Below are 20,384 nucleotides of genomic sequence, written 5' to 3' on the forward strand. Positions count from 1 at the left end.
AGAACCAACAGGTTCTATATAGAAACCCTTTTTTCTAAGAGTGTAGCTGAGCCACAAAGGGCAACACATGAACACAGTGAGACTACATTGATAAAGATAGGTAGTGGGTGAAAATATCAACCAGAAATGCATACATAGTGGAGGAGAGGTCTTTTTGAGGTGGAGGTAAGAGGTGCTTTGGACCTGGAGGATTCATGGGGCTGGTAGCAGAGAGAGCAAAGGCCTCTGGGTATGATGGTCAGGACTGCCAGTGTGTTTAGGGGGATAGGAGTGCTGATATCGCAACAACAACACTGTAAAAATGGACATTGTTTATTCATAGTTTTCAGGCACGTTGAGAAAGGAAAATGTAGTGTTTTGATGTGCTTTTGACTTACACATCTAAATGCTGTTCACTCTTTCAAAAGTAAAATTAGTGAAAATTAAAACTGAAGAAAAAGTATTGAGGGAACTGGTGTGTTTGAATGAAATAAAAAAATGATTGACACTGGGAAGATAAAAAGTGTGACACATCCTGTCTGTTTATTATGGTCCACCACTGTGCACTTGGCTGTAAATAAATGACTCACCATCACACAATTTGCAGAGTTCTACGTCGAAGCTGAAGTGCTGCCCCCGAGAGTGACAACAAAGATAGACTACAATTGAAGGCTTATAAAATAACGAAGGAGAGAGTTACACAAAGAATGAAAGAACGATGCACTTATTGAGGCAGCAGAGTGAGATATTGAAAGTGGCTGCCACATATTTCTCAAGTTGCTCAAAGTGACTTTTGAACAGGGCAAATAAAGCTAAGGATTTACAAATTCAACTCCTAGTCGCATGACAATTTGTGCAAATGTTTAATAATCTGTCCTGGCATAAAGCAATATTCAGTACAAATAGGATTCCTTATTCTTTGCAATGAACAAAATAGTAATGCGGGGGACATTGAACGGCATACAAATTACATTGGGCTCTCAAAGTAAACCCTAGTGCCCATGAGGGACACACACATATACAGAGAAGTTATTTGCTTTAGGTAGAAATTGCTAAGTGCACCTGCGAGGTAATGTAGGAAAACTGACAAAGTGCTTGGTGTGGTTTCACCATTGTTAAAAAATAACTACCTGCATTTTCTCCCGTATATAGTTGTATTATACGCATATCTACAAGGGTATTGTCGAACGTAAACAATGCAAATGCAAACAAATATATCTTTACAGCTCTACAGAGAGTTCCTGAGTCAGGGGATAGGCTATATTGAATGCACACTTTATCCTGCAAGTACACACTGGAAGGCTCTCGACTCTGTATTGCACTCAATGCATATTTTGCAAAGTGGGGCATGCCATTCTAATTTTGGAATGAAGGAGAGGATATGGTCCTGGAAGACCGATAGGGATCTGGTCAAAAGTAGGGCACTATATAGGGAATAGGGTGCCATTTGGGAAGCATTAAATGTCATCAATAGCTAGTGGAACAATTGCAATAATCGTAAGAGAATGTCAAGGACCTTTGAGGAAGAGCTGTTTCCAAGCCATGTCATTTGGCAAACATAACAAGGTCTGAGGAAATCTGTGTTTCACCACACCACGATTAAGTGTGGCTGTTTTTCATCATATTAAAGCAATTCCAGAAAATAACTGCATGGACTAAATCTATACACTGATGAAGCAATTAGACTAATCACTTACCAACCATTTACTTGCCATTATTTCGCTCTGCTAGGTGTGCAGTTGTATTATATATGTTATTTACGGTTAACATTTGCCTGATAACATACAATAATATTATTATGACAGATGGCACAAGTAAAACAAACGAAAGCTATCTACAAGCTTAGACCTGAGATATACAGCGCTAGGTGCTGTTCAGTGATGGAATATGAGGTGAACGTTGGGACTCAGACGCTCTCTGGGACAGGTGATTTCCGAGCTTCCATTGGCATTTCGTCGGACACGTCCACTTTGTTGTCATAAGTAGCATGGTTGTCCTCCTCATGTTGGTACCTCGCAAAGTTGACAAAGACCTGGGGATGAAGACAGGGTTGTAAGAGTAGATGTAGATAGGAGGTCCTTGCATGTCACACGCACACACAAATCTGTTCATATGAATGGGTTTCAGTTTCGTTAGTTTGTAGTTGGTTTGTTTTTCAGAATTATTAAAAAAATCAACGTATCCGATCTGCTCATTCTAATGACATTTCAACAAAACATGTTTCTATGATGTATCCTTAAATGTCTTACACTCCACTGTGAAACGAGACCGAAGCCATCCTGATAATGACCCCCCCGCCCCCAAACAATATTTACAACAATTTCTTTATTAACCTTGGTCTGCGTAACGGGGTGGGGAAACAACGGTAAAAACTTGGATTCATCAGGTAAAGTATCAAGAAAAGAAGGACGAGAAATAAAACAAAAAGGCCTGTTAAAGCCACCATATATTTTAAGATATGAAGTGACTTTATATGTATAGGCTTAAGAGGAAATGGGGGATGGCCAGATTGTATAACAAATCCCATGTCTCGGATCAGCCTGACTAATATTATGCCATACTATCTCAGGAATGAGTGTAGCCACTTAAGCGGGGATTGTTTCTGCAGTGAAACAACTGTTTACAGGGGATGTTTATTCTTCTCCGCCTAGTCCATTAGGCGCTGCCTATGAAGTATATCTTTCTCAACAGTTACAGCCTATAAAATAATACCACACAATATGCGTACGGTCACCTTTGAGGCATAGAAGTGCCCTTTTATTTCCTTTGGGGAGCACAGATTGACAAAAGGATTCAAACTAAAACAAAAAACTTCCACCACCCACTACCCCTCCTCAGCTCTTCCTCCTCCACAGTCATCTTCTGAATCCCTTGTGGAATCAAATTCACTCTTCTAACTTCAGCATTAAAGATAAAGCCCAGACTCTGTTTTTATCAGCCTGGGGTGTGTCATTTGAGATGAAAGGGGAGGATTCCGCCAATTTTGCAGATCCGTTCCCGTGTCAGATAATGTCGGCCATCTTAATTGGAACTAAAAAGTATTCGTTCGAGACTCAAGAGAAACGTCAAGACGGGACGGTAGGTTAGTGATACCTTTGATGGAGGAGGACCCTGGCCGTTAGATCCCGTTGAAACACACTTCCTGTTAAATTGGGGAGGACGAGTGCTGTGAAGAACCGTACTGCTGGGCTCTTTGAGACTGACAGACGAAAGTTTAGCAAGTGCAACAGGCTTCCTTTCAAAAAATGGCTGACAATACATTTTTCTATAACTTCACCGTTATGACATCTTATTAAGGAGGGAATGAGGAAGTGGAAAAACAACAACAATGCATTTCTCCATGCCTATCTTCAACTCCACCTATCGGGATTATTTGACCCTTAACCCCAGATGCCATTGGTTGGCTACAGTATGCTGAGAGGCTTAAAACATTTATGCCTTTAGACTTCCATATCAGAGTTTGACAGCTCTTTATAAAACGGGTTGTAAGGATCCTGGATGTTGAGTGGTGGGACAACAAAATACCATGACATGTTAATGTCATATTTCCATTGTCCCACAGCCCAGGCAGGAAATTAATCAACTTAATCTCTCTTGGGAAATAAATTATTTTCCCATGCTACTATTTGGATTGCAACATTTGGGGGTTGTATAAACCTACCTGTCTGCCTTTACGACCTGTGCAACAATGTATAATTTTACAAATGTGATCTCTCCCATGCCAGTAGGCTAGCTAGCCCAAGAATGAAGGTGGAACTAATAATTCACCATGGAAACCGTAAACACTCAGAATTCCATTCAATCATTTTCAGCGTATTGCGGCCTATTGGATATTTATTCAATCATTATTTATTGAAGTTCTTGTCTCTCATCATCTTCAAATCTCTGCTAGCTAGCTACATGCCAATGATTTGTTTAGCATAGCAACGTCTAATGAATTATGAATTATGATTAGAATTAACGACTGGGTCAAAACATGTGAAATAACTAATGACCAGCCCGCTTGGGTAGCAACTTCAGAATGCAAAATGTATCCGATGCGGGCCTGGAGGCAAGGAAAATAATGAGTGGCCATCGATGTGACAGCTCACTAAAGAGTTATTGGCAGCCTAACATGGAGAACAATAAGCGCTGGAGTGCCATTTTAGCTGGCAACGACGTGAGTGGGACGTCCCATTCTCTGCCAAAGAAGAGGAAGCACTGGCTGGCACCAACCACCAGCACTTGGCTTCGCTTCGGGCCTCAGAACAGCCCTTGTTGAGTTGTCACACGATAATTTCCGGGTTTTCAGGCAGTATTACTTAAATATATTATATAATGCTCTCTGAGAAAACTATATAATACCCAGACCACATACTGGAACACTATTATAGGTCGACTACTGTGTATTTGTCAAGGTTGGAAACAATGTTTTGTTTGTGAACGCATTCCAAACTCATTCCGAACAATAGAGCATTCAATATGGCAGACCTATGTAAGTGGTCAAAATGTTGTCACCAATAACCCACATGGGAGCATAGATTGCAATATACTGCATAATTTTATCCTTTATCCTAGTGAATATATTTGATATCCCGCAATCTGCTCAAAGGCATTGGATGTGTGTGTCACGGTTCAGACAGACGACAAGAGGACCACAATTGCGTCACACCAGAAAGTTTATTAAAACTTAAGGGAAAAGGGAAGTAGGGAGTGAGTGAAGGCTCCTGGGGTTATCCCGTCCAATGTGCTGGGTCTGTGCCCCCCCCCAGTGGCAGCGATGCGTCCGATGACGCCGGTGGTTGGTGGTCCAGAAGTCCTGGGGGGAGGAAACACAGACACAGGGCGGATGAAACAAGGCAGAAGTACAGTTCAAGGGAAATCCAAATACGTTGTAGCAAGGCAGAAGGCTGGTCAGAGTTACCGGGGTCGAAGAGTAGTCAGGAGTCGTAATGGCAGAGAGCAGGTCTGGTTTTCCTGGGGCAGAAGAGTATCCAAGAATCAGGCAGGTCCGGGGTCACAAAACAAGAGAGAGCCAGAAGCGCGAGCACACAGGTTCCGGGTGTGAGCGTTGCAGACGATCTGACAAAGGAGAGCTGAAAGACGGGACTTTAAATACTGGGAGAGGTTAGTGGGTAATGCAGCGCAGCTGGCAGAGTAATTAGAGCCGAGCAGAGCAGGAACAGGTGGAGCTCGTTAGGCTGAGTAGAGAGAGAGAGATGAGCAGAGTGGAAGATAGTGGAAACACATTAAGGTGGTAACCCGGTGGAGTAAGAGGGCTCATGACAGAACCCCCCCAAAGGGACGGCCCCAGAAGTCCCAAGAGCAACACCACGCCGGGCGGGAGGAGGGGAGCCGGAGGAGGGGCTAGAACTCCTCCGAACGGTCCGAGCGAACGCCCTCATCCTCGGAGGAAGCCGGAGGGCCGTGGTCGGGAGATGGGACAGGTCCCGAGACAGGATCAGGCACAGGACAGGAAGCCGAGCGGGCAGGACGGTTAGGGATCCCTCTGGGGCGGCCCTACGGATTGCAGGTTGATCAGGATGCCGTTGGTGGAAGGCGGTGATGAGAGTCCTATCCACAATCCGACTAGCTGGCACCCAGGTCCTTTCCTCAGGTCCATAGCCCTCCCAGTCAATGAGGTACTGGAGACCCCTACCCCTCCGTCTGGACCGAAGCAGGCGGCGGACGGTGTAAACCAGACCACCATCGACGAGCCGTGGAGGAGGAGGACAAGGCGCAGCAGGGACCAGCGGACTCTCATGAATGGGCTTAATCTTAGACACATGGAAAGTGGGGTGCACCCTCATGGAATTAGGCAGTTGGAGCCGGACAGCAGTTGGGCTAATCACTCTTATGATAGGGAATGGGCCAATGAACCGAGGTGCCAACTTCTGCGACTCCACCCTGAGTGGTAGGTTCCTTGATGACAACCACACCCCTTTGACCAACATGGTAGGTGGGAGCAGGGATTCTCGACGGTTGGCCCGGTAGTGTAGCTGGCAACGGATCTGAGAAGTGTGGCTCGGGCCTGTGACCAGGTGCGGCGACATCGACGGGCAAACGCAAGTGCAGATGGGCAAGAACCTCCCCTTCCTGACTGGCAAATAGAGGAGGCTGGTATCCATAAACACATTGGAAAGGGGACATACCGATGGCAGAGCAGGTCAGAGAATTGTGTGCGTACTCCACCCATGTCAATTGCTGCGACCAGGAGTGGGGGTTGCGTGAAGTCATGCATCGCAGTGCCTTCTCGAGCTCCTGATTTGCCCGCTCTGACTGCCCATTGGATTGGGGATGGAATCCGGAAGTCAGACTGACTGTGGCTCCCAGCAGGTGACAGAACTCCTTCCAAAAAAGCGGAGGAGAATTGTGGACCACGGTCAGAAACTACATCCTTTGGCAGTCCGTGGATCCGGAAGACGTGTTCCAGGACCACCTGGGCGGTCTCCTTGGCGGTTGGGAGCTTGGGGAGGGGAATGAAGTGTGCCATCTTGCTGAATCGGTCAACTATGGTGAGAATGACGGTCTTGCCCCTTGAAGGGGGGCAGCCCCGTGACAAAGTCAAGGGCGATGTGAGACCAGGGGACGTCTGGGCACAGGCAGGGGCTGCAGCAATCCGGCTGGGGGGCTGGCAGGACGACTTGTGTTGGTTGCAGATGGGGCAGGCTTGGACGAATTCCCGTACATCCTTTCTCAGAGCGGGCCACCAGAACCTCTGGGCGAGCAGGTTGTAAGTGCGGGTGGAGCCAGGGTGACAAGCTAGGCGGGGAGTCATGTCCCCACTGAACGACCTGGGACCTTAGGTTTTCGGGGACAAAAAGGCGGTCAGCTGGGCAAGTGCTGGGACCGGGCTGGTTACGGAGAGCTTCCAGCACCTGTTCCTCAACAGCCCAGGTCAGAGCGGCTACGATGCAGGGACTTGGCAGAATCGACACAGGATCCTTGGAGGGGTTGTCATCCTTCTGGAATTGACGGGGAGAGGGCGTCTGGCTTGGTGTTGCGTGATCCAGGCCAGTATGACAGAGTGAAATTAAACCTGGTGAAGAACAGGCCCAGCGGGACTGCCTGGAGTTCAACCGTTTGGCCGTGCGGATGTACTCCAAGTTCTTATGATCGGTCCAAACGAGAAATGGAATGGTGGACCCCTCCAGCCAGTGACGCCACTCCTCCAAGGCAAGCTTCACAGCCAGCAGCTCTCGGTTCCCTATGTCGTAATTGCACTCAGAGGGGGACAACCGACGTGAGAAAAAGGCACAGGGATGGAGCTTCCTATCCTCCGCAGCCCACTGAGAAATCACAGCACCAACTCCCACATCCGAGGCGTCCACCTCCACAATGAATTGCCGGTCCACGTCAGGCATCTGGAGGATGGGAGCGGAGGTGAACCTTACCTTGAGGGTACTGAAGGCCTTGTCGGCTGCTGGGGTCCAGGTGAAGGGTTGCTTGGTGCTGGTTAGAGCAGTGAGAGGGGCAGCAACGGTACTGTAGTTCCGGATAAACTTTCTATAGAAGTTAGCAAACCCCCAGAAACTGTTGCAGCTTCTTTCTGTTCTCCGGAACTGGCCATGACGTGACTGCTGATACTTTGGCAGGATCCATTTGGATACTTCCCTCTGCCACTATGTACCCCAGGAAGGCCACTGTCTTGACGTGAAACTCACATTTCTCTGCCTTGGCGTAGGGAATTCTCCAGAAGACGATGAAGGACTTGCTGGACATGGCGGGTGTGTTCAGACAGGTTTCTGGAGTAGATTAAGATGTCATCCAGGTAAACGAAGACAAACTTGTTTAACATGTCCCGCAGTACATCATTCACTAGAGCCTGGAACACAGCAGGAGCATTGGTGAGGCCAAAAGGCATAACCAGATACTCGTAGTGGCCTGTTGGTGTATTGAATGCGGTCTTCCATTCATCTCCCTCCCGGATCCGCACTAGGTGGTAAGCGTTTCTGAGATCCAACTTGGTAAAAACAGTGGCTCCCTGGAGCAACTCAAAAGCAGAGGTGAGCAGAGGGGAGAGGGTAACGGTTTTTCACTGTGATGTCGTTGAGTCCCCTGTAGTCGATGCAGGGGCGAAGAGATCCGTCCCTCTTCCCCACAGAAGAAGAAGCCAGCACCAGCCGGAGATGAAGATGAACGGATCAATCCTGTGGACAGAGAGTCATTGATGTAGTCCTCCATGGACCTTCTTTCAGGAGCAGACAACGAATAAAGACGGCCCCTTGGAGGGGCTGTTCCAGGGAGGAGGTCGATGGCACAGTCGTACGGTCGGTGAGGAGGCAGAGATGTGGCTCTTGCTTTGTTAAACACTTCTCTGAGACCATGGTAGCATTCTGGGACATGGGAGAGGTCAGGGCGGAGTTAGTAGGTACTGGCCGAGGGGTAGTGCGGCAGCAAGCAGGCAGGTTCGGTGGCAGTCCTCTCCCCACTCCCTGATCACCCCGGTCACCCAGTCGAGCTGAGGGTTGTGCCGGGCGGAGCCATGGGTAACCCAGGATGAGGGGTTGGCCTGGAGAGGGGAGCAGGTGAAACTGGATAGTCTCTTGATGGTTTCCGGACAGACCCATCAAGACCGGGGCCGTGACATGAGTGACCGATCCGAGTAAGTGTCCGTCCAGTGCCCGGGCAGGAATAGGAGGTGTCAAACGGAGGTTCTCCAGTCCCAGTTGGCGTGCCAGCTTGATGTCCATTATGTTGGCTTCGGCGCCAGAATCCACCAGAGCAGCCAGGGTGTGAGTAGAGTCAGAGAGGCGGAGGTGAACTTGCAGCAAGGGTTTGCGGTCGGAGGACTGGATGGTCATTGAGCTCAACCGGACTCCCCTATGCCCGGTGAGCTTCGGCTTTTAAAGGGCAGGTTACCACACGATGTCCATCACCTCCACAATAGAGGCAGAGGTTTGAGGTGAAGCGGCGCTGGCGCTCTGCAGGAGTGAGAGAGGCTCGCCCAATCTCCATAGGCTCAGACTGATCAAGCTGACTTGGGTGAGTGGCAGTAGCTGACAGGAGCCCAGTCGGATCTCTCCGAATGCCGGTAGTTGGTGGACCTTGGCGCCCCCTCTCACGACGACGGGTCTGTATCCTTCTGTCGATCCGGACAGTCAGTGCGATGGCTTCATCAAGAGTGGAAGGCAGTTCATGGGAGACCAACTCGTCCTTGATATAGTCAGCCAAGCTATGGAAGAACGCGTCCACCAACGATGGTGTGTTCCAAGAACTTCGTCTTGCCAGGGTTCGGAAGTCGATGGAATGGTCTGCGACTGTACGTCTGCCTTGTCGAATACTGAACAGTTCACGAGACGCCTCTGCGGTTGGTGAATCCAGGTCAAACACCTTCAGCATCTCCTCAGCAAACCGGTCGAAGGTTGCACATGCGGGGTTTGACGTTCGAACTCTGCTGTTCCCCAGAGTCGAGCTCGGCCCGTCAGGTGAGTGATGGCATACCCGACCCTAGCCCCCTCCGTGGCGAAGGTCCTTGGCTGCAAGGAGAACTGAAGTCGGCAGCTAGTCAGGAATGGCCGGACCTGGGTAGAATCGCCGTTGAACCGCTCGGGGTTTCCAATCTTGGGTTCCGGGGCAGCGGCTGAAATGACCGGGGCAGGTAACTCGGAGGCAGGGCTGGTGGGCAGACTGGCTGGGGTAAGGTTGGTGAGGAGTTGGATGATCCTGGCGAGTTGTTGTTGCTGCTGCTGGGACTGCTGCTGGTGCTGCTGGAACTGCTGATGCTGTTGGTGGCCGACCTGAAGCAGAGAGGTGATGTCGCCGCTCATGCGACCTAGCTCTCTCTCAGTGTGTTCCAGGCGTAGCATGGCGGTGGGTTGCTCAGGTTCTTCGGTTTCCATGTCGGGGGGAAGTGTGCGCTGAGTCCATGATGTTCAGATCGTACTGTCACGGTTCAGACAGACGACAAGAGGACCACAATTGCGCTCACACCAGAAAGTTTATTAAAACTTAAGGGAAAAGGGAAGTAGGGAGTGAGTGAAGGCTCCTGGGGTTATCCCGTCCAATGTGCTGGGTCTGTGCCCCCCAGTGGCAGCGATGCGTCCGATGACGCCGGTGGTTGGTGGTCCAGAAGTCCTGGGGGGAGAAACACAGACACAACGGGGCGGATGAAACAAGGCAGAAGTACAGTTCAAGGGAAATCCAAATACGTTGTAGCAAGGCAGAAGGCTGGTCAGAGTTACCGGGGTCGAAGAGTAGTCAGGAGTCGTAATGGCAGAGAGCAGGTCTGGTTTTCCTGGGGCAGAAGAGTATCCATAAATCAGGCAGGTCCGGGGTCACAAAACAAGAGAGAGCCAGAAGCGCGAGCACACAGGTTCCGGGTGTGAGCGTTGCAGACGATCTGACAAAGGAGAGCTGAAAGACGGGACTTTAAATACTGGGAGAGGTTAGTGGGTAATGCAGCGCAGCTGGCAGAGTAATTAGAGCCGAGCAGAGCAGGAACAGGTGGAGCTCGTTAGGCTGAGTAGAGAGAGAGAGATGAGCAGAGTGGAAGATAGTGGAAACACATTAAGGTGGTAACCCGGTGGAGTAAGAGGGCTCATGACAGTGTGCAACTGTGCATGGACAGTAATAACATTTCTTCCACCACTGTACTAGCTACAAACATGTTTCTTCAATCACCTCTAATCTTATAAGCATTAGTTTATTATAACTTAGACTTCATGCTCCGGTGCTCGTGACTGACATTTTGTTAATAACAGAAGGGTATGGGTATTAACTATGGCATTTGGGGTGTTTATTAGATGGCCGCCGACGCGTGGCAAGGAGGAGAAGTACTCAGAGGCGCTCAATTAACCTCGCCGTCGTGGCGGAGGAGTCCCCGTGCGACACACACGCCTCAGTGCACGTTTTAAATACAGGCCATCCCAGTCAACGTCAGCTATATGCTAGTTTGTTCCGTTGTCTTTGAAATGCTCTCTGTAGTGTGTGACGCAAAATAACTTTTCTTCAGGGACATACAGTATAAATTGAGGTGACACTTAGGTGTCCATGTATAAGGGACATAGAAGCTTGATCAGTGTTTACTACTCATTCTCAGACACTAGGTAACCCTTTGTTTTCCATAAAGGGGAAGATACTGTACCTCTGAAAATGTCTAACACATAAATTAAAAATAGTACCCTAGTGCTCAAGTTGATTGTGGATTTTCAATTTGTGCTAGTTATAGAGAAACAATGAACAAGTGGCGGAAAACAATGCAAATATGCATTAGATCAGGGTTTCCCAAACTTGGTCCTGCCGAGCACTACACAGCTGATTCAAATAATCAAAGTTTGATGATGATGAGTTGGTTATTTGAATCAGCTGTGTAGTATAGGGTGGGTCCCCAGGACCGAGTTTGGGAAACGCTGCATTAGATGAGACTTTCTCAGTATGGGTGAGTCTATTATGTATGTTGATATTTGTTGCTTACTGCATACATTTTTACAAAACAGTACATTCCAAATAATAGCATATGAACTATGATTAAGACACAGTGGCTGTGTCCAAATACCCGTACTTGTGTTCTAAGTAGCATATTGGGTATGCGAAAAAATTACATTTTATATATGTGAACTTTTGAAAATGTAGTATGCTTTAAATGCCAGGATGTCATACTAATTTCTGCTTTTCATCTAGTAGAATTCACTGCACAATATTGAGGAAAAGAGTGATCATGACAACAGCTGATAATCAGCTGAGGGGACGCGCTGTACCAAAATGATGTTATGTATTGCCATGGAATCAACTCCAATCCCGATGTTAGTCTGTTATAGTTTGTTAAATGGCTTACAGGAACAAAATAACAAAATGTAGACCTATCTTTGCTAAATACGTGAATCTGATTTAAGACAGGTAAATTCCCAAAACTGGCATTAGGGCTGGAAAATGCCAGTGCGTCAGTTTTTACATGACGAAATTGCAAACTAACGTGCGTTTGACACTAACGCCGACTTAACACCAGCCGAAAATAGAGCCTATAGGTCAGAGCTCTCCTCAATAAATCACCAGCTGAAAGGTGACTGTCAGGTCTCCGTCCACATACAGTGGGGAGAACAAGTATTTGATACACTGCCGATTTTGCAGGTTTTCCTACTTCCAAAGCATGTAGAGGTCTGTAATTTTTATCATAGGTACACTTCAACTGTGAGAGACGGAATCTTTATTGCATGACATAAGTATTTGATACATCAGAAAAGCAGAACTTAATATTTGGTACAGAAACCTTTGTTTGCAATTACAGAGATCATACGTTTCCTGTAGGTCTTGACCATGTTTGCACACACTGCAGCAGGGATTTTGGCCCACTCCTCCATACAGACCTTCTCCAGATCCTTCAGGTTTTGGGGGCTGTCGCTGGGCAATACGGACTTTCAGCTCCCTCCAAAGATTTTCTATTGGGTTCAGGTCTGAGACTGGCTAGGCCACTCCAGGACCTTGAGATGCTTCTTACGAAGCCACTCCTTAGTTGCCCTGGCTGTGTGTTTCGGGTCGTTGTCATGCCGGAAGACCCAGCCACGACCCATCTTCAGTGCTCTTACTGAGGGAAGGAGGTTGTTGGCCAAGATCTCGCGATACATGGCCCCATCCATCCTCCCCTCAATACGGTGCAGTCGTCCTGTCCCCTTTGCAGAAAAGCATCCCCAAAGAATGATGTTTCCACCTCAATGCTTCACGGTTGGGATGGTGTTCTTGGGGTTGTACTCATCCTTCTTCTTCCTCCAAACACGGCGAGTGGAGTTTAGACCAAAAAGCTCTATTTTTGTCTCATCAGACCACATGACCTTCTCCCATTCCTCCTCTGTATCATCCAGATGGTCATTGGCAAACTTCAGACGGGCCTGGACATGCACTGACTTGAGCAGGGGGACCTTGCATATGCTGCAGGATTTTAATCCATGACGGCGTAGTGTGTTACTAATGGTTTTCTTTGAGACTGTGGTCCCAGCTCTCTTCAGGTCATTGACCAGGTCCTGCCGTGTAGTTCTGGGCTGATCCCTCACCTTCCTCATGATCATTGATGCCCCACGAGGTGAGATCTTGCATGGAGCCCCAGACCGAGGGTGATTGACCGTCATCTTGAACTTCTTCCATTTTCTAATAATTGCGCCAACAGTTGTTGCCTTCTCACCAAGCTGCTTGCCTATTGTCCTGTAGCCCATCCCAGCCTTGTGCAGGTCTACAATTTTATTCCTGATGTCCTTACACAGCCTCTCTGGTCTTGGCCATTGTGGAGAGGTTGGAGTCTGTTTGATTGAGTGTGTGGACAGGTGTCTTTTATACAGGTAACGAGTTCAAACAGGTGCAGTTAATACAGGTAATGATTGGAGAACAGGAGGGCTTCTTAAAGAAAAACTAACAGGTCTGTGAGAGCCGGAATTCTTACTGGTTGGTAGGTGATCAAATACTTATGTCATGCAATAAAATGCATATTAATTACTTAAAAATCATACAATGTGATTTTCTGGATTTTTGTTTTAGATTTCGTCTCTCACAGTTGAAGTGTACCTATGATAAAAATTACAGACCTCTACATGCTTTGTAAGTAGGAAAACCTGCAAAATTGGCAGTGTATCAAATACTTGTTCTCCCCACTGTAGGTGTTTTAGTGCAGTGACCTTATAGCCTGCGTGTGATTTATTTACGCTGTGATCTGGTAAATATGGTCCATAGCTGCATTGGCGGACATGTTTTTTTTTCTTCTTCTCTTGTTTTATTTCTCCATTTCTTTCTGCTTTTCTTTCTTGTTTCTTTCCTCTCCTGGCAGGTGCTTTCGAGAGGCTCTCAGGCTGAGGTTTGTTTTTATCTAGGCAGACCTCCTTCTTTCCCCTCCTTTTCTCCCCAAGGATGAGTGGACAGGTGACCTTTGCTGGGCCCTCTTAAGGTGCTCTCGTCTACCCAGACACCTCCACTGCTGTGCTAATGTTCGTGATTGAGGGCGAGGCACACTCGCCTCACTCGACCTCTCAGAGGCTTGATTACATCCGATCTCAAGCTTCACACATCCAATAGGAAACGTGGGGTGAGGCAGTTGACATTCAACAGCAAGTCTAACAGCATTCAGTGTACAATGTGTTGTATAGATAATGTATGCCTTCATTGCCATAAAAGGGATGGGCAACTCCACTCCTGGAGTGTCTGCAGATGTTTACCAAGCTTTAACACACCTGCCAAAAAAGAAACACACTCCTGCCTTCCAGGATCAGATTGGCCCTCACCGGCCATACACAAAAAACACCACAACTTGATTTGTTGAATCAGGCATGTTAGTACAGGAAAGGAAGAAATGCCTACACGCCCTGTGTGTTCCCACAACAGAAGGAAATAAAATACCATAGAAACACTATTGTATCTCTATGGTCCTCACCCCAGAAAATCGAATGAATGAAGGGTTAATCTGGTTACCTGATCCAGTGTGGTCTGGGAGACAGAGTAGTCCTCCACGCCCAGCCTCTGCTGATGAGTGGTGAACTGGCTGAAGATGCTGGCCAGAGCGCCCTCGCTGTGGGGGAGCTGGTACTGCAGCGTGTTGTGGTGCTTCTCCTTCAGTACGCTACCGGGGAAGGTCTCGTGGACAAACTCCTCCACGGGGCCCAGAGCGGGGGGCGAGCCGCCCACCCTCACGATCACAGTGTAGCCGTCCCCGAACCTGGGGAAAACAGACACATGAATAAACACATACACATCAATCAAAGCATATGGGCAGACAAAGGCACAAACACATACTGTATAGCTACAAGTACACACATCAAGCAACGCACAAAGGCACATGTGCAAGCAGACACACACACACAGTCACACGAACACAATGAGAGGTTATTGGAGTTTGGTAAATTACACACCACAACACGCCTTACACAACACATACACACCAAAACAAGCCAACATTTTGGACCAATTCTGTATGCTCCAGCATATCACTTGATTCCATATTCGCCTTGCCTAATGTCTATTCTCCACCCAAGGTAATGTGCACATTCTTCAATTTAACAGCAGCGCTTAAATAATATGCTTCTGTTACCTCCTGTAGTGGTGCCCTATTGGTGGTGCCATAGTAGTGGTGCCCTAGTGGTGGTGCCATAGTAGTGGTGCCCTAGTGGTGGTGCCATAGTAGTGGTGCCCTAGTGGTGGTGCCCTAGTGGTGGTGCCCTAGTGGTGGTGCCTTAGTGGTGGTGCCCTTTTGGTGGTGCCCTTTTGGTGGCGCCCTAGTGGTGGTGCCCTAGTGGTGGTGCCCTAGTGGTGGTGCCCTAGTAGTGGTGCCCTAGTGCTAACATAAACATGTGATAAAAGAAGGAGGAGAAGGAGGGATAGAGGGATGGAATGTAAGAGCGAGGGAGAGGGACGTACAATTGATCTTAATTTCCCCGGCTGGTTGAAAGCTCCCGGCGCGTCCGGTGCGGCGAGTCGAGGAGCAGGTGTGTCACCAGCAGGTGAGAGTGGCGTGAGTCTGCACAACCGAGAAACTTGTGAGTTGTTTGTCTCCTGAAGGAATTTTCACTCCTCCTTTTCTCCCATCCTTCTCTTCCCCCTCCCTCCATTGTTTGTGTTTGTTAATAAGGTACTGAAGCTAGGAGTACTGTCTCTACTTCCTGAGTTTGCACAAAGCCATGAGTTGGCATGTAGATTTACCCATGGTGCTTTGGGTGTACCTATAAGTAGTGGATCATGGTGTGACATGTGGGGTGTGTTCCAGACACAGGTCTGAAACAGATTATCAAATCTTTACAAAACCTGGAGTGTTTAATATAATCTGCGTCCCAAATGGCACCATATAGGAAATAGGGTTCCATTTGGGACTCTACCATAGTGTTTAATAACTGGACTATTTAAGTGTTTAATATCTCAGCAACCACATTAACATGATATAAAAATCTTACAATCTGCACAGACTGTGCATATGTAGAACACATCCTGTGCTTTTGACGAGGTTAGGGAGAATAGTTTATTCTCTCTCATTCAGACTTGATATGAGCCATCTAGGCCATCTTAAAGCCAATCCCAATCTAAGGACATATATTTTCAGAATGCCTCAACATCTCTGTCAGTGTATGTATACCTCTGCAAAGTCTAATGTCTCATTCCCAGTATTTATTTATAGGTTTAATAAAAAATAAAATAAATACAGAACTGAATGCCTCAAAATAATTAGGTAGGAGAATGGGATTGAGGCATTGACATTATACTTTGCAGAGGTGAATAAAAAATATTTCCCAATCAATTCACCGACACATAAAAATAAAAGCACCAAAATATGATTCTCACTTGACATTCAATGCTCCCTCATAGCTGGAATGTGCTACTCTGGACATGCGTTGGTAGTACCCAGCTCGCTAACAACCGTCAGGTCGCTAATGGCCTGGTACTCAGGGCTCTATTGTCCCTCTAACCACTCTGACATCAATGCGAATGCAATCAAAAATCACATCAAACACTTATGATCAAAACAGTACCATGCTTTAAAAACTCACTTCACTGTAATCGATCAATTTGAAGAAAGAAGTTCAACAACAGGTTGAAACTGAGTGGAAAACATGGTCATTGTGGATGTTGTTTCAAAGCCTAACACAACGAAATGGACAGCGCTTTCTAAGGTGAAGATTAATTCAAAACACCCATATGCATATTAGAGCTTTGCATACGCATAGTCCTATACATGAGCCCAAGCCCGAAAACCCCCCCCAGAATTAAAATAATGATTGTGTCATTATACAATACATAGCCTAATAGCCTACCGCATATTACGCAAGGCAGAAAGAAACACAGATTGTAGATGTGTTTGGTACATAATTGATCTAGCCTATACTCCAAAATTCTACAAATTCTAGTCACACCTTTGAGTGTGGACTGTATTATGCATACTGGATGGACTGATTACCTAATGCTACGTTCCAACATTTCTATCAATGAGTCTGGGAGAGAACGTAGGCGATGCTGTTGGTTCATTGATTGTGCAGGGCGGCTTACAGAGTTAACCTAAAATTATAGTGAATTTGTATTTGATTTTGAATAGCCAAATAATAGGGAATTTCTTATATTTTCATAATCAGTAGGCTGACACATTACCTTTAGCTACAGAATATCTCACCACCGTATGCTTCTATCTCCTCCTCTCTCTCCTTCATTCCTTTCTCGAGCGCGCAGAGAGAGGGGCTGTCAACAGTGTAATGAAATATGTTTTGTTGTGAAAACATGTTACTATCGATGTTCCCGAACATATTTCACTTGGATTCTCAAATTAAGCACTGGGTAGATGCAGGAACAGGGTTGGAGAGCCCATGGTGTACATAGTTTGGGTGGAATATCACCTGTTGAGCAGTGAGAGGCTGCATGCTCTTCAAACGGTGGTTGATGCGTTGAGTGAAATAAGTGTTCTTATAATCCCAGACATTTCTATATGCAATGCTGTGTGAAAGGAGAGTTTTGATGGTTTCCACTAAAAAGAGGTGGATCCCAGCCTTCTACTGCTATTATATTTATTTATCAGATATTAATATAAAGCATTGCTCCGCTATAAAACCAGAGGAGCAAACCTAGCAGGACTGAAAAACGAGCCACGAGAAAGCGGCCTCCATTCGCTATTTGAGTGGAAACGGATGACATGTCTTTTCCCCCCTTCCCCTGTACCTGCCCATTTGACAATGGGCCATTCTAAATCGAAACTAATTTTACATATTAGTAAAAACAAGGTTAAATTGAGAATAGTCTGATGGGTGAAAAAGAGCATGTGCAGGAAGCAAGCTTTAAAAATGTTTTATCAATAGCCTATTGTCACATTATGCAGCCCATATACAGTTGAAGTCGAAAGTTTACATACACTTAGGTTGGAGTCATTAAAACTCGTTTTTCAACCACTCCACAAATTTCTTGTAAACAAACTATAGTTTTGGCAAGTCGGTTAAGACATCTACTTTGTGCATGACACAAGTAATTTTTCCAACAATTGTTTACAGACAGATTATTTCACTTATAATTCACTGTATCACAATTCCAGTGGGTCAGAAGTTTACATACACTAAGTTAACTGTGCCTTTAAACAGCTTGGAAAATTCCAGAATATGATGTCTTTAGAAGGTTCTGATAGGCTAATGGACATCATTTGAGTCAATTGGAGGTGTACCTGTGGATGTATTTCAAGGCCTACCTTCAAACTCAGTGCCTCTTTGCTTGACATCATGGGAAAATCAAAAGAAATCAGCCAATACCTTTTTTTTAGACCTCCACTAGTTCATCCTTGGGAGCAATTTCCAAACATCTGAAGGTACCACGTTCATCTGTACAAACAATAGTATGCAAGTATAAACACCATGGGACCACGCAGCCGTCATACCGCTCAGGAAGGAGACGCGTTCTGTCTCCTAGAGATGAAGGTACTTTGGTGCGAAAAGTGCAAATCAATCCCAGAACAACAGCAAAGGACCTTGTGAAGATGCTGGATGAAACAGGTACAAAAGTATCTATATCCACAGTAAAACAAGTCTAATATCGACATAACCTGAAAAGCCGCTCAGCAAGGAAGAAGCCACTGCTCCAAAACCGCCATTAAAAAGCCAGACTACGGTTTGCAACTGCACAAGGGGACAAAGATCGTCCCCTGGTCTGATTAAACAAAAATAGAACTGTTTGGCCATAATGACCATCGTTATGTTTGGAGGAAAAAGGGGAACGCTTGCAAGCCAAAGAACACCATCCCAACCATGAAGCACGGGGGTGGCAGCATCATGCTGTGGGGATGCTTTGCTGCAGGAAGGACTGGTGCACTTCACAAAATAGATGGCATCATGAGGAAGGAAAATTATGTGGATATATTGAAGCAACATCTCAAGACATCAGTCAGGAAGTTAAAGCTTAGTCGCAAATGGGTCTTCCAAATGGACAATGACCCCAAACATACTTCCAAAGTTGTGGCAAAATGGCCTAAGGACAACAAAGTCAAGGTATTGGAGTGGCCATCATAAAGCCCTGACCTCAATCCTATAGAAAATGTGTGGGCAGAACTGAGCAAGGAGGCCTACAAACCTGACTCAGTTACACCAGCTCTGTCAGGAGGAATGGGCCAAAATTCACCCAACTTATTGTGGGAAGCTTGTGGAAGGCTACCCGAAACGTTTGACCCAAGTTAAACAATTTAAAGGCAATGCTACCAAATACTAATTGAGAGTATGTAAACTTCTGACCCACTGGGAATGTGATGAAAGAAATAAAAGCTGAAATAAATCATTCTCTCTACTATTATTCTGACATTTCACATTCTTAAAATAAAGTGGTGATCCTAACTCACCTAAGACAGGGAATTTCTACTAGGTTTAAATGTCAGGAATTGTGAAAAACTGAGTTTAAATGTATTTGGCTAAGGTGTATGTAAACTTCCGACTTCAACTGTATGTTTTGATTTCTAAGACATCCGAAGGTTTGTATCACTCATAACTAAAGTTGGCAAATAACTCTAAATCTACCGTATAGGACCTGTTTTAAATGATAACTTTTAAGCACAACATACTGTATGAGTCGGCCTACTGTATGTTATCTGGCTATGCGCCATGCCATATGCTGTAAGCTAGTTCATTTAGAAGACAAGATATGCTTATTAGTCCCGTGCCATTATTTTATATTACATGATTTTATAGTAAGAAGAATATAATTGAACTTAGCTGAATAAAATATAAAGGATATTCTCCCCAAGACACAATGAGTGTGCATATGAAGCGGCTACACTGTCTTCAAAAAGTATTCATACCCCATGACTTATTCCACATTTTGTTGTGTTACAGCCTGAATTCAAAATGGATTAAATAAAAAAACAAATCCTCACCCATCTACACACAATATCCCATAATGATAAAGTGAAAACATGTTTTTAGAAATTTTAGCAAATTTATTGAAAAAGAAATACAGAAATATCTCATTTACAAAAGTATTCACATCCCTGAGTCAATACATGTTAGAATCACCTTTGGCAGCGATTGCAGCTGTGAGTCTTTCTGGGTAAGTCTCTAAGAGCTTTGCACACCTGGATTGTACAATGTTTGCACATTATTCTTTTAAAAAAATCTTCAAGCTCTGTCAAATTGGTTGTTGATCATTGCTAGACAGCCATTTCCATTACTTGACATAGATTTTCAAGCCGATTTAAGTCAAATATGTAACTAGGCCACTCAGGAAAATTCAATGTCGTCTTGGTAAGCGACTCCAGTGTATATTTGGCCTTGTGTTTTAGGTTATTGTCCTACTGAAAAGTGAATTCATCTCCTATTGTCTGTTGGAAAGAAGACTGAACCAAGTTTTCCTCTAGGATTTTGCCTGTGCTTAGCTCAATTCCATTTTTTTCATCCCAAAAAACTCACTAGTCCTTGCCTATGACAAGCATAACCATAACATGATGCAGCCACCACCATGCTTGGAAATATAATTCCACGTTTACAGTATGGGGTATTGTGTGTAGGCCA

The 20,384-nt window shown here is 45.9% G+C and overlaps 1 protein-coding gene across 1 annotated transcript; it reads right to left on the bottom strand.

Annotated features, from left to right (window-relative positions):
- Positions 1–861: 861 nt before the first annotated feature.
- Positions 862–16,678, bottom strand: si:cabz01083442.1 (phospholipid-transporting ATPase ABCA1). The gene is made up of 3 exons (XM_045222220.1): positions 16,674–16,678; positions 14,347–14,590; positions 862–2,011 (listed from the first exon to the last, which is right to left on the bottom strand). The coding sequence occupies exons 1-3, from the start codon at positions 16,676–16,678 to the stop codon at positions 1,886–1,888; spliced, it is 375 nt and encodes a 124-aa protein (XP_045078155.1). The 3' UTR covers positions 862–1,885.
- Positions 16,679–20,384: the final 3,706 nt, after the last annotated feature.

Source organism: Coregonus clupeaformis, chromosome 8, assembly GCF_020615455.1.
Source record: "Coregonus clupeaformis isolate EN_2021a chromosome 8, ASM2061545v1, whole genome shotgun sequence".
Taxonomy (NCBI): domain Eukaryota; kingdom Metazoa; phylum Chordata; class Actinopteri; order Salmoniformes; family Salmonidae; genus Coregonus; species Coregonus clupeaformis.

Bases quoted from the DNA above. Each gene is read 5' to 3' on its own strand.
- si:cabz01083442.1 (XM_045222220.1), bottom strand. The intron at 2,012-14,346 runs GTAACCAGATTA...CTTCATCCCCAG, and splicing joins CCCAGACCACACTGGATCAG to GTCTTTGTCAACTTTGCGAG.